General features: G+C 33.6%; 2 protein-coding genes across 2 annotated transcripts; one reads left to right on the forward strand and one right to left on the reverse strand.

Annotated features, from left to right (window-relative positions):
* Positions 1-536: 536 nt before the first annotated feature.
* Positions 537-3,841, reverse strand: LOC115970468. The gene is made up of 5 exons (XM_031090098.1): positions 3,725-3,841; positions 3,407-3,499; positions 3,138-3,239; positions 747-1,091; positions 537-554 (listed from the first exon to the last, which is right to left on the reverse strand). The coding sequence occupies exons 1-5, from the start codon at positions 3,839-3,841 to the stop codon at positions 537-539; spliced, it is 675 nt and encodes a 224-aa protein (XP_030945958.1).
* A 9,783-nt stretch (positions 3,842-13,624) lies between these two features.
* LOC115969939 (translocator protein homolog) lies at positions 13,625-14,465 on the forward strand. Its single transcript, XM_031089581.1, has one exon. The coding sequence runs from the start codon at positions 13,650-13,652 to the stop codon at positions 14,259-14,261; it is 612 nt and encodes a 203-aa protein (XP_030945441.1). The 5' UTR covers positions 13,625-13,649; the 3' UTR covers positions 14,262-14,465.
* The last annotated feature ends 1,594 nt before the right edge of the window (positions 14,466-16,059 follow it).

Below are 16,059 nucleotides of genomic sequence, written 5' to 3' on the forward strand. Positions count from 1 at the left end.
AAAGTGTCGGATAAAAGACTTAAACTTGGGACATTAGATCATATGAACCTAAAAATTACTAGATTAACTCAATGGGTAACTTAGTTGTTCCTATCTGCTACACATAGATATTTTCTCTTTACAAGTTCTTGTCAAATTCTGGGCCACTACTTGGGCATATTGTCCTCTCTCTGATTACTCATTTACTTACAACCTTGGTATATTCCTACACCTCGTTACAGCTCTTGATTCTCATCTTCAATCACACTACTAATCAGTCCAGAAAGTCATAACACATCAAGCAAAATAGACCTGACCTGACATGACACCCTACCACTAATAAATAAATAAACACTAATACAATCTAAATTAGACAGTAAAAGAAGTAATTATAATGATAAACAAAAAGAATCTTTATTACTATTATTTTTTGGTAAAATAATTAAAAAGAATCTTTATTTGGATAGAGCAGGTGACCAACAATATTTAGCAAACTGAAAAAGTTCTCCAAAGACATGGCCAACCAATTAACCCATTTCACAGCAAAATTCATCAGATCAAAACTCACTAATCACCTACACACACAGACACACACAAAAAAGCATCATATACTATCCAATAACCCATTAACTTTATAAATTATCCATAGACCATTTCCAAACAAAATTTCATCTGATTATTTTGCATCACAGAAACTTAATGACAACTCACCAATTACCATACAAACATGAACAAAAATGCACGTACTTTGTATTCAAACTTCTTACCATAGACATACTAGGAAACGATGGGCACAGTGAAGTCAACATCTTCCGCATTAACCTCATTTCAGCATCATAACGAGCGCATTTCTCCTTCATTGCTTCTACTTGAGGGGACAACTCGATAACCCTTTGATCGGTTGCAATAGATGTTGGAGGTGGCGTACTGTCATCCATTGACCTCGCACGATTGCCAGAGGGGGTTGGACCAAAGCCTACCCCTCTAACACGGCCACCTCTCTCTGCACCAATGACCTGTCCAAATGCATCATCGGGTTGCCAAAGTATGCCAGCCTCAATGTCGTTTACCCGCAATTGTGACCCCTCTGTCATAAGTTGTTTCATCTTTGTCTAGTAATCACAAATAAACAAAACAACATATTAACAACAAGGGCAATAATACACATGCCAACATGAGTAATATGCTTTTTTATATATATAAAAGTTAGGTTGGAGTTATTATAAAAGAAAAAAAAAGTTGGGTTAAAGTTATACCATGCGTACTTAGAATTCAAACCATATATATTGTGTCCTTAAGAGTTTCCATCAAATATCTAAGCATATCAGAAATTAAACCAACATGTGAAGAACTACAATGTTTTGAACCTAGAAGTTTCCTAGTTCATATACAAACACATTTAAGAAACAATTGTATAAACCCATAGACTTCATAAATTCATTTTGTTATTGTTCCTAAGTTTTGTAATTCTTTTAGGTTACAAAAGTGCTCATCATTGTGAGCTTGCGTAACCGTTTTACAAGCATAGCTTGAGATACCTGAACTCCACCCCAATCTGCTTGTAAATTAGGCTTGCATGGGGAGGATTATAAACAGGTAAAGTTCAAATAACACAATATTTGCCAAGACAATATTCACAATATCATTGAAGATGGACCAAAGTTGTCTAGTTTGATTCCTCAAACAAATCAGTATGAAAATCTGTTCAAATTACCACAACATTTTATTTCAGATATCATAAGATATTATATACCTAAACAATGGCGCAATTATAAAGTAATCTTTTCCCTAGATGAACCTATGTCATGTGCCCTTGCTATGCATTGCAATGTTAGAACTGTGCTCATTAATCATATAATCTCAAAACAACTAAATCTAACCGTCTTATTGCTCCAAAATGAGCACTATTAAAATATGTCAAAACAACACTATCCCAAAACATACAACCCTATCCTAAAACCAAAAATTTGTATATGTTTGGAGAATTTTTGGATATTTTCATTGGGTTTTTAGATGTTACAGATGTCATCCTCACTGATGTAATTAAATAAACTATAGGTGTGTACACTCAAATGCATAGGAAAACTACTAGTATAATTACTAGTTGGACCCTATCACGCAAACCACTAACGCATTCGACAACCTTCTTAGTTCTTTGAAATGGCCTCGAGAATATTCACAAAAATATCTACTGAAGACCTTTTGTATAAGGACACTCAATGCTTTTGATATCCCACTTAAGCTTTTACTTTCAAGCATTAATGTCTTCATAGATTAGGTTCAAGTAGAGGTAAATCAACATCGGAAAAAGAAGTTGGTGTTAAGTTGGACCACCTTGAACTTGTTGCTTTTACTTGCACTTAAGTAATCATTGAAATTAAACTAAAAGTAATAAAGCAACTTATGACTGAGAGCGCTTTGTCCAACACAACCAAGCAAATTCAAACAAACAGCAATATTTATAAAGGGGGATTAACAGACAGAAAAATTTTAAAATTGTAGTCATTATCATAGAAATGAAACTCATTATCAACCTTAAAGCCCCTTTTCACCATAATATCTAGAAATAATGAAGTATCAAGGCATCATATTATAAGTTTCAACAAAGTTAAACATGTGACTCTAGGCTTATTAAGCTTAGTAAGGCACTTCCCAAATCCAACAACATTAAATTATTGCCTCCAGTCTTCAAGATTGCTTACTGTAATCATTAAACTTTAAGTCAAAATTGCAGGACAAACTACATTTCCAATCCTAAAAAAATAATATAGCCGCACCATAAAACTATTCAAACATTAGGGACTAAGTCAAGAAATATTCACCATAAAAATGAAAACCTGCAATCTTAATCATAAAAAAGTAAAGTTAGGTAAAGTATTCAAACCTATGACCCTCTTTGCAATCTTAATCATAAAAGAGTAAAGGATCTTTTAATAATAAAAATAATAATGTTATAAAGAAAAGTTTCCTAATATTGTACGACTCTAATCTAATCTAATCTAATAATGCCAACAACCTAATCAAGGACAAGGTTGGGCAATGAGAAACCAGTCTCCCCTTTAATTGAAGTCCTTACCATGTGACGTTAATCAAAGAACTTCTTTCCAACTCAAAATACAATACATTCAAATTACTAATATAATTTGTTACAAACTTACAATGCTCACTCCCGCAGTGGCATTCACAGTAGCATCATCACAGTGAGAATACGCCACTTCATACATCTCACCTTTCTCTAGTTGTCTGCCTTTCTTTTTTGCCTACAACATGGTCAGTACATTCGGCATATTAAAGCGAGGGTGTCGATTCGATGGCGTCGAATCACATTTATTCCTATTTTAGAACGAAAAATAATATAAGCTTTGTTATTTTAAGCATGTTATTAATATATATATATATATATATATATATATAATATTGTTCTTACAATGCTATATGCAGTTTGGGCCATGCTTCTATATCCGAAAGTGTGCAGCTTCGTTTGCTTCCTACGCCGCTCTTTGTTATCTTTTGACAGCTCCTACAAACATTTCAAGAAAGTCACTACCAATTACATTAACAAGCTAATATATAATACTCTTAAGCATGGAACCTATAAAAGCAAAACATCTATACTACTGTAACTATTACTACCTTAAAATCTTCAGAGAACTAGTATTCCACCAAGCCATGAAATTGAGTGTCATCAACCTCCGGCAATGATAGCTGAAATAATTCTTCCTTAGTTGTGCCCGGGTTGCAATACTTCTCCTTCAACTCTGATTTGTGGCCCCTCCACAACTTCCCAATCCGTGAGAGTGCCCATTTCCCTTGCTTGGCAAGTGGGATGCAGGCTGTAGGAATTACCTATTGTGCCTACCATGTGTAAAGTTGAATTAACTTTAAAATGTCACATTTTTAACATAATAGCAAACTAACATAAAGCTTTAAACAAGTAATAAAGAGTGAAGAATTTGAAAGAGAGAGAATTTGATACCAAAATGTTGTAGTTTTGAAAGAGAGATAGAACTTATTCTTGTAATTTGCAAAAGAAAATAATATAAGACGTTTCAAATACTCAATAAGCCCAAATGAAGCACATACCTACAAATACATATATACAAATGGACTTGGTACTCTGGTTCTATCAAAGATCCAATACACCATTATCAAGCCATAAGTCACACAATTTTTCCACAAGCAATGACATTCATTATTAAAAAAATGGAATCACATAAATTCTTGCAAATTTGGACCATCCATATTTCCTAGACAATTTGACACTTGAACAAAATCATAATGCACTATTGAAATAAGAGTTCATATGCTTAATTGGCTATATTATAGTATAAAGTATGAACAAAAGTTTTGCAAAGTCAATGTACCTAGCAACAAAACAAACTCTACATAAGATTTATCAATTGAGATTAACATTAATTTGTAAGTGTCACGCCCCAAACCCAACTATAAAGATAAGCACGTGACAACCGCCGCACGCTTATATAGTAAGCACCCTACAAGTGTGTAAGGCCTTCTTAGCAACTAAAAATTTATTCTCAAAAATTAAATCAAATAAAACCAAAATACCTCAACAATTTCTTTATGAAATAGATCTCCAATAATTTAATAGGAACAAAATCCAAACCTCATGTACATAATGCTAATTGGCCAAAAAATATAAAACTATTAGAAAACCATCCAATCCCAAAATCACTAAGCTTCTTTTCCTGCTCACAACACAACATCAAAACTCCCAAGACTTGCTATTCTTCACAATCTGAAACTGGATGGGAAAAATGGGTGAGTTGAAAACTCAATAAGTAACCAAAATCCTAATAAGTGCTATCAAACAATAAATCTGTAAAGTAATAAGATGTAATATGAGTTTTCAAAAGTTATAATATACTATGGGTTTTCAAAAATAACTAAAGAAGTTTCATAGTCTTAAAATAATAAGTTACAAATAGATCACATACTTTAATCTTATAAATATATATCATAGATGGTTTAGAAAGCAGTCAGTTTTCCAGATATCAAAAGTTATAACTTACAATAGGTTCCGAAAATACATAACCAGTTTAAGTGACTCAAAATAGTTAAATACTCAAACATTTCCAAAATCACATATGTAGTTTTAAGGACTCAAAATGGTTCAAATACTTAAACGTAATTCATATTCTTAACAATCTTATGACTATGGTCACGCTATATCCCCGTGATTGGGTATCAAAGTACCAATGAATAATCCACATTGGTTGGGTATCAGAATACCAATGAATAACCCTCATTGGTTTGGGTATCGAAGTACTAATGCATAACCCACATTGGTTTGGGTATCAGAATATCAATGAATAACCCCCATTAGCTGGGTATCAGAGTACCAATGAATAACCCCCATTTGGTTTGGATATCAAAATACCAATGAATAACCCCCATTGGTTTGGGTATCAGAGTACCAATGAATAACCCACAGTGGTTGGGTATCAGAATCAATTCATAGTCAAATTGTTCATAATCATATAAATGAAATCATAGTTTCTAACAAAAATATATCTTATTCAGGCATGTATATAAAAATCAAATACTCAGTATTAAAATATATTTGTAATAATCCTTTACTTGAAATCAATAATACAATAGAAATAAAAATTCTATGTATCAAAGTTAAACATAGTCAAATTGTCTAAAATCATATATATCAAATCATAGTTCGAACAAAAACATGTCTCATTCAAATACATATATATAAAACTATATATTCAGTACTCAATATATTTGTGATAATTCTTTATTCTTTACTTTAAATCAATGTAGCTAAAACAATTAAATAAAATAGTAACAATTATAAACAAATTTCAGTAGTTAAAATACAGTAGTATAAGCAAAATAACACCAATTAGGATAAAGTTACTTACCTCCAAAAGCTATTTCAAAAGAAACTTTTCTTTAACAGTTCCTCTTAAATCTTTAGATATCACCTAGAACAATTTTCAAATATTCTTACTCAATAATCAAATAATTTAAGAAAGAATTATAATGGTACCCAGCCAGATAAAGAGACTACTAAAAATATCCAATAATTATCCATTGTTATCACACACCAAAATTCCTCCTATCCATAATATTTTTCTTTGTATATATATATATATATATATTTTTAATTACTGGTCAGACCTCATTGACTTTTCTATTCACTTCTACCAAGATCAATAAACAAATAATAATAATAAGCAGAAGAAAGAAAGAAGTTGAGCTTTGCTTTGTTAATGTTTTCTCGTTGATTTGTTTTTGTTACACACGTGACTCTATGTCAAATCTCCACATGCCTAGACTACTAGGCTTCTGATTTTCCCCCAATACCACTTCGGTTCTGCAATATACCCTAAGAAGTCCACATCAGGTACTATTTATCAAAGAAAACCGTGGAGAAACTTGACCATTAAGCCCAAAAGTTTACAGCCTCTATCTTCGCATAACTCAATAAAACTAAAAAAAAAAAGATTAAATCTCATCACCTAGAAAAATCTGCAGGCACATCGTTCAGTTTACCCAAAAAATAAAACTAAACTTCATTTGTATTATTCAAACTCTTGGATATTTAAATAGTTTCACTATTGACCACAATACTCACATAAAAGAAATACTCTAATTCTAAATAAAACTTATATTTGACAAGAAGGAAATTCTTAAGCTCTTACCTCAATTGTGCAATCAAACATTCTCTACTTGAGTAATTTGAGTAGTCTCCTCTCTCCAAAATATCTCCCCATGTACGTTGACATTATAAATTTATATATATTGCTAGGGTTTTAACTTTATTTTCTAAAAACTCCCTTATAATTATAAATTATAAAAATTGACCCCACAAAAGATTTACTTAATTCCCCTTCCTTTTATTTATTTATTTTTTTTTTTCCGGGTATTACAGTAAGATTTATATAGTATAATTTATTTGTATCTCTTCAAACATAAATATATGATATCCCCTTCTAAGTATACTTTTAACTCTTAACGAACTGGATACAAAAACTAGATATTAAATTGAAGCTGTGGTAATGATTATATGAAGTAAAATGACAACCTGTAATATTAAAGTAGAAGTTAACTTTTGAAGAGTCCAGCATGTCAAATCTCAAACTTAATATGTAAAGAAAACCCAAGTACCCAAATGGCAAGAAAAACTTTTGGGCTACAATTCATTTTCATTGTAAAGAAAAAACTGTTGATCTGCAATAATTAAACTTGAATAACTTACAAGTTCAAAGATATACTTCTGTTGTACTAACTTATCCACAATAAAAGCAGCAGCTGGGAATATTGGCAATTTAAGACTACAATAAAAGAAATATAAACAATAAAAGATAAGCTACTAAACATGCAAGTATAAAAAAATCATAGTGATCCATAAACCATCATTGTCCCACACAACTGGAGGTGTGGAATCTAAAAATGCAAACTATTTCTGAAGGCAGTTAATAGTGCACAAACATGAGGTCACTATTTTATACAATTAAGATAAAATTAAGATCCACATCATCGCAGTAGAGTACATGCACTTGATCAACTATACAGATGTATATATAGGTGATACTATATGATTGCTGCCATGGTTACAATCATAAGTGTATATCGGCCTTTGATTCCTATCCTTAGATTCAAATCTCGCAACTATTATAAGCCTAGGAGAGGTTGAACTTAAGAGCAAAATCTGGATGGTGAAGCAGGTTTAGGTTGCAAGGTTTGCCAAATAATATTTAAAAATGTATTATTAAGCAAAATAGGTCTATTCATTTTTTTTTCTTATGCAATCCAGTACATCAATCCGGTAAATCTTTTTCCACCCGCTCATCTCCCTCGTCTAATACCCTCAATAACCAACTTCCTAATCGTCCCAAGCCAGCTGTGTAACAACCTTGCCAGCTAAGCCCTCCAACATATCCTAACTATATTAACTAACTCTAATGCAAAACAAGTTTGATGTAGATACATCACCAATACAAGTGTAGCTATTTTAGAGTATACAATGCCAGCTAGGCAATTACAACAACATCTATAGCAAAATCTCATTGTACACTTTAGCAGCACTGACACATGCACACCTCATTAGCTACGCATGCATGCCCTATCAGCAACACACGCACCCCTCATCAGCAACTCATGCACACCCCTCAGCACCACACATATGCAACACCACATGCATGGCTCATCAGCCCCACACGCACTCATCATCAGCACCCCACACATGCAACATTATACACATACCCTCACACTCCTAACATTATGACTTTGTGTGTGTGTGTGTGTGTGTGTGTGTGTGTGTCTATTACTGTTACATTGAAGCAAATTAACACAATGCAGTGATTTATACATCCAAAATTCAAGAAAAAAGAAACTACTATAGGGTTTGATGAGACCTTACATGTTGTGGGCACTTGAATTTTTTCAGATTTAAGACCTGAAGCTTTTCCTTTGCACATTATATGTGGTAGAGTCCTTGACAACCACGAACAGAGCATAACACCCCCTCCTTAGGGTAGATATAATTATGACAAACAAGACATTCGATCTGAAAATGGATGACAACAAGAGAGGAACAAAATGGGTAAGTATCAAATGACAAGAATGCATTACGAAGCATCATGTTGGAGCCACAATTCTCACTAAAAATCACTAACAAGTCCATGAACAAAAAGTAGGAAAATACGCCTTTCAAACAAGTTCATTAAGTTGAAACCCTTTTGATAAAACATATGATGTAATACAATTAGTTAGTAAGGCACAAATTTAAACTGCAAAGAGTATAGCATAGCATTTTTTTTTTATATAGGTATATAATGTAAATGCCATGTGCTGTGTAATTTGAGTCATTTGACTAACTTTGGAATCAGGGAAAAAAACTAGTCTCAAATTAAGCCATCCCTACTCAAACTCACAAAATCCTTATCCTAACCAGAAACGCAATAATGCATCACTAAAACCTCAAATGATAGAAATGAAAAAATTGGACTTCAAAACTCAACAACAACAGAAACCCCATCTCCAATCACATGTTGAAAGCAACAGTACATAAGTTAAAGTGGTTTCTAATGATGATTAAAAAACAAAGTAACTATTACCCACATCAGAAACAAGTTCAGAACACGATTGGCCATGCATTTAGAACCATAACAATAAGTCAACCTCAATTTAGCTATTTCTTTAGAAAAGTACAAACTCCACTTACAATCTCACCTGCAAAGCAATAGTACGTATGCTAAAAATCATTTTTGTTTTATGGTAATGAAAGATATAAGCGGCCCACATTATAAAACATCAAAAATAAGATTAAAAACTACAACTTTAAGAACCAAATATCATCATTTCACATACAACAACAAAGGATATACAATCTATAATCCCCAATTCAAACTACTACTAGAAAAACAAAATAAAAAATAAACCCACATAACTTCTTATACTCTAGTGCATAACTAAAATGCAAACACACGACACAGTTCATCTAAATCTAAATCTAACACCACTAAATAAACCCTCGCTAATTGTATACAACAAAAGTTTCTTCTATGTAAGAAAATTCTGAATTCTAACAGAGTGGTTCATTTCAAAGATCAATGACATTTTTGAAAAAATCAATATTAAAAAGCATGGCAAATAAACTTCAAAGTTTTTCAGTTGGGTTTTGATAGTGTTATTTATGATTTTTATTTCCTTCAAATGTCTTTAAAATTAGAGCTTATTGGCAACAAAAAAAAAAAAAAAAAAAAATTACAACCACAATATCAGCCAACCAAAACAAAAGCTAATTCGTAAAGCAAATTATTTCCAAGCTATAAAAAGCTGAGTTCCAAATTCCACACCTTGACAAAAAAGGAATATTAATCTCTCCAAACAGAACCCACATAAACCCCCATTAGGACATAATTTTGATATCTATAAACAAGCCAAACAAACTGATTAGGTTTGGGTATAAACAATCCCACAAAGCCAAAGAAGAAACCCAATATCTAAACTTAACTTGAAGAGCTAAAAATGCTCCATCACAACAAAAAACACAATCAATAATATTATATAATATATTTAAAAAAAAAAATCAAATATCGGGGAACCTTGGACTTGGATTGAATTGCTCCTCCACATACAGTACCAAATTGGCATTTGAAACCACCATTGCCCGTTGCTATTACCAAATTGGCATACTCATAAAAAAATGCATCTTAAATCCTTAACCTAGGATTTTTTATGCAAGAATTTTAAAAATTCTATCATGAACAAGGTGTTTTGCTCTATAGTTGTTTGTGAATCCCTTTTTCTGTTCTTCTGAGTGTAAGGGTTGCTGGTGTATCTTTGGGCCTGCAGCTCATTGCAGCTGGTGAGTTTTTGGGTTGTATGTTGTGTAAATGAGTTGTTTGTGTCTTGTTTCTGTCTAATAACAATTTTCATTCATAAAATAATACTAATAATAATAAAAGAAAAAGAAGAAGAAGAAAAAGAAAAAACTGGAAATTTTATGGATGCAAACAGACAATACCATTTATTAAAAATGTAACTAGTCATCTAAGCAGCATCATTTACACAGAGTATTGAGTTTTCAAAATCATACCCCCCAGCTCCGATTACAACCTAACCAACCAAAATCCCACACAAAAATTTCAAATTTCAAAACCCCAAAACAAAAAAACCAAAAAAAAAAAAGACAAAAAATCCCACAATCCCAATATGAAAAATAAAATTTCACCTTCCGAAAATCCCTCAATTGCGACGAGTCGAAGATTGGCCACACCTTGTCGAAATCCTAAAAATCCCCAAAAAAACCAAATTACAGAAATAGGGAAAAAAAAGGGTAGAATGGGGTACTTTGGAGGATTGAATGGGTCCACGGTGAGAAAAGAGAATGAAGTAAAGAAGTTGTTCGCCCAATTTAGGGTTTGAGTGAGGCAATGAAGGTGGGTAAGCCGGCGGTGGGCTGGGCAGGCCGAGTAGCGAGGGAGTGAGAGGGACAGAGTTTGAGAATTTTGACTAAGTGTTTGATTTCAGTGAGAGAGTAAGTGAGAGACCCTAATTTTTGACTTAGTGTGCAAACCCATAATTTTTGGTGGGAACCCAAAGAGTTTTAGAGGGAATTTAGTATATTTTTATTGTGACAAAATTTTGAACTATTATAGCGGATTTAAAGCCACTGCAATAGAGAAAGAGCAGGCTAAGGTTTATTATGACGAGAATATGACTTGTTGGGGCGAAACTCAAGCCTGCCGTAATAGCTCTTTATGGATTTTTTTAATAAAATAATATTTAATACTTCAAATTAATAAAATATAATTTAATAATTAAAAAAATATAATTTAATCATACAAATTAACTGTAGGGAATTTAACCCGAAATTCCCAACTTGTGAGAAACAAAAATAGAGAAAAACACACGCCAAAGGAAAACAATCACACGCACAAGACAATATTTACATGGTTCGGCAATTTGCCTACGTCCATGGAGTTGCAGGGATTTCACTATTATCAGAGAAAAAAAAAAAAACAAAGTGTGGCTACAGTTTTTTCACACTCTCTCAAGATGACAACAATAACAAAACCCTAATCACCAAAAACGATTTCTATATCCTGCGCATAGGATTTACATCAGGGGTATTTTGGAATAGGTGTACCCTATTCCAGCACTTCAAAAAGCACAGGGATAGGATCACTCCATAATGGTAAGGGTTGGAAAGATTCTGAGGAAAAAATCTCAAGGGAGAATGCTTTCAAAAAAGAAAATGGTCATAGGACAGTCTTCCCCATTTACAATAGGAAAATCAGTAATAGGGATCTTACTATCTTCAGGTACGTGAGAGATTTCATACAAAAGAACTGTTTACCAAAGGCCTAACAGGACTGGCATAACAGTCCATTGGTAATGGTGGTCTGGGATGCAAAAAGTTGTCTTGTATCTCTCTTCTGGATGGATTCCTAATTGCCAAAATCCTGCTTTAAGGTCAAACTTTGAGAATACTTTTGCATTTGAAAGATGCTGAAAGAGAGCACTCTTGTTTGGCAAGGGAAATTTATCATCTGTAAGAAAATGGTTAAGATCCTGATAATTGATTACCAATCTGAGTTTTTCTCGGACTTGCTCAGAATGGTTGTTGACATAGAAAGCTTCACATGCCCATAGAGAGGTTGTAGGTTCAATAAGGCCTTCTAAAAGGAAGGTAGTTACTTCTTACTTTAAAAGGGTTTAGGTGGAATTGAATATGTAATGGCAGGAAAAATTCCACTTGGTTTAAAAGGGTTATAGTTAGGATGTATTATGGCTAATGGTTGGAGGTTTTGATAAGGAGAAATTGGTGAAAATGGAGAGGTCACCGGTATAGACAAGTCTTTGTATAATGATTGTCAAGGTTGACTTATTCACCCACTATAGATTCAAAGCATTTATTCACTCTCGATAATGTTCCGACCATCTGAGATTAGGTATTTGATGAAGAAGATCAAATCCTATGAGAAGATCTCTACCTGTGAGAGGGGATCTGTGATTTACAGTTGCCACAATACGTGGATCCTTTATATCAATCACATCAGAACATTGGATTTGATAATCAAGTAGAACACTAAGGAGTTTGCTCTCAAAATTCTTAAAGAACCTTGTTTTCCATTGTTACCTTGTGGACGTTTAAGCTTGTGTTGGCGTTGTAGTCCTATTAGGCCTTTGGTAAACAGTTCTTTCTAAAAGAAACTGTCATAGCAAGTTCATCTTCAGAAGTCACCGATACCACTAAACCTGCCTTTGATCTTTCCCTTCGTAAATCCATTGCAAATAGGTTAGATTATTTGTATGAAATCTCCCACGTACTTGAAGATAGTAAGATCTCTATTACTGATTTTCTTATTGTAAATCCTTATACTGTATTCGATAAACCCCATAAGAGAAATCAGTAACCCTATCCTAGCGCTTTCGGGCTTCCTATACTAACGTTTTTGAAAAACGCCGCTATAGACCTCCTATTCCAGCGATTTGTAAAGCACCGGTTTTGAGCCGCCATAATAAGATTTCCTATTCTAGCATTTTCAAAAAGCGCTAGTACAAGCTTATCTATTACGGCGGTTTGTAAAAATGCTAGGAAAAAAATGTTGGGACAGGACGGTTTTTTTGTAGTCACCCACTTGCTACTGAACAAAACCTAAAACTAGAAGTCCAATCAGTAATTGAAGAAATACCTATGCTTTACACGTATATATATATATATGATACATCCAACTCCATTTATTAATGTCCTTCACTATCCGATCACTGCCACCTATGCTAACATACATACGATTACTATATTTTCATTATGAGACAAGTAAAATGTCCCACACAGTTCTAATCTGCAGGGCTTTCAAAATCAAATAACAAAATGGCGAATGAATTTGGATGTATATACTATATACTATATAGAGCAATGCAACGCAGCAAAACTTGATTGCGCCATTTTTATCTCTCTTAATTTGCTGCATCAAAACTGAACACATACACTCAGCCATGCACACCCACGTGTGGCATTTCTGTCCACTTCTTATCACCTCCTAGCTACTCCCACATGTCACTCACTTGTAATATTTTCCACCGAGAAAAACACGGTCTTATCTATATATATTACCTCACCTACAATTCCTCCCAAGACACATGTATATACCTTTCTTCCTTGTATAGACGCACACGCATTCATGGCTTCCCAGAACAATAACCTTGATACCACAAACACTGCTTCCATGGCTTCCCAAACCCTCAAACATCGTTCTAGGGATGATCCCAACATCATCACCACCACCCGCAACAACAAGAGCACTAAAAACAGACGTGAAAACAACATGGCCATGGCCAAACGTGGCCTTAGGTCACTTGCCATAACAGTTTCAATCCCACTTTCTCTTACCCTTTTGACCATTTACCTCACCTCCACTCACAGCTACGTTATGGTATCGAAGCCCTCTTGGTTCCCACCCTTGTGGGCCATACATATCACAAGCTTGGCTTCGAGTTTCTTGTTGGGTCTTTCAGCTTGGCTTGTATGGGCTGTAGGTGGGTTTCATCAGAAACCAACGGCTTTGTCTCTTTATTTGGCCCAGCTCGGGTTGAGTTTGGTTTGGCATCCGATTGTTCTTGGATCCGGGGCTAGTTGGGTCGGGTTGGCGGTGTGTTTGGCTACATTTGGGGCTTTGGTTGGATGTTTTCGGATCTGTAAGGAGGTGAATCCGACTGCTGGTGATATAATTGCACCTTGTTCAGCTTGGACTGCGTTTTTGGCTATTGTAAATCTTACACTTATTTTTCTTTGAAGTTCTGTAGGGTTTCTTTTTTTCTTTTCTTTTTGGTTCTCTATAAAGTATAAATAAGAGTATATACTTTGATGTTATTATCTTTCTTGTGTTTTTAGGTATAGAATATAGTTTTTTGTAAACATTTAATAATAGGTTACTCTCTCTTTTTATTCCTGAATATTAATAGGTTACAACTGGTTGCATGGTTTACGTTGCTATGTATTGTGTGTGTTGAAAAGGAAGATAATAAATAAAGATCAAAGTTGTTTCGATGTTCTGAAGTTAAACTTTGGTTTTATCTAACTATGGTTCCTATCCTATGATATATATATATATATATATATATACACGTAACATATTCAATCAACCAACCAGCCGATCGATTAAAGTAATTTCATCCATTTGGAGGTGAAATTAGCATCAAATCTCGAAATGGGATCCCAATTGAGAAAAAGATTTTATATAAACTTAAGCTAAAGACCCTTGCAAGATTGCCACAAGCCACAGCACAACTCAGCACCTACAGCTGCACATATATATCACACCCCTTCACTTGCAAGGCCATCCTTAAGCCTTCAAGAGGTTAACACACACACATATATATTCAATGATTTTTATTTTTTATTTTTCAATCTCAATACTCATGTTTTGATCTTGGATTAATCTATTTTGGATCATCCCAACACAAGTGTTTATATGCCCAAATCAAAACACCAGCAAAATAAAACAGATGAGACTGAGTACACAAGTGTTTAGATGCTCAAATCAAAACACCAGCAAAATAAAACAGATGAGAAGTAATTGGCAGCGACATGACACATTGGAATATAATCTAATAAATAATGATAACAAAGGATGTTGATATCGACCGAAATAATAATAATAATAATAGATGTGTAAAAAATATAATAAGTGAAAATTTTGAAGTAGGAAAAAAGGTAATGCAAGCATATAACATTAGTTTTCATCAGGTGAAAATTGGATTGCCATATAAGTTTTTAGGAAATATAAGGTAAGGGTTAGTATGCATTGCAATACGTCATGTTCAAGTAATTGATTAATAATTTCACTAAAAATACTAATTGATTAATAATGATTTACTTTTTTTTTTTTTTTTTTGAGAACAAGGTAAGCGAAATTTTATTAAGGAAAAACAAACGAACTACAACGCAAAAACAAAAAACTAACTCAAGGAAGATCCGACTGGAAAACACCATCCACGTCATCGGGTAATTCTTCTACCCAAACCTCAAAATCTACAGATAGAACTACTTTTTTAGCTAAGCTATGAGCTAATCTATTCCCCTCCCACCTAACATGTTGAAACTCACAGCTTCTTAAGACAACTCCCAGACGCTTTGTCTCATCCACAATGTGACCAAATAGCAGAGGACAAAGACCACTACGACGCAAGGCCTGAATAACTGCCAGGCAATCACCTTCAACAATGACATTAAATAAACTCAGTTCCCCAGCGAAAACCACAGCCCTTCGCGCCACCGTAGCGCGGGATTTATGGACTGAAAAGTGGATTTTTTTTTTCTTTTTTTTGTTTTTTTAAGTCATAGGTTAAGGAATTGAGGATAAAATATGTGACTTTTATTTCTTGAATTATTAGTGTCAGTTCGTGTTTTGATCTTGGATTGATCTAGTTGGGTCATCCCAAGACAAACGTTTTAGAAGTCCAGCTCGAAGAAATACAAGCTAAAGTAAAAAAGAAAGAGTAACATATGGTTTAAAGTGTTTAATATTATCCTCTTTTCTTAGGATAAATATTATGTAATAAGTCATAGACAAAAGAATAATGATAATGTAA

Source organism: Quercus lobata, chromosome 12 (genome assembly GCF_001633185.2).
Source record: "Quercus lobata isolate SW786 chromosome 12, ValleyOak3.0 Primary Assembly, whole genome shotgun sequence".
Classification (NCBI taxonomy): Eukaryota; Viridiplantae; Streptophyta; class Magnoliopsida; order Fagales; family Fagaceae; genus Quercus; species Quercus lobata.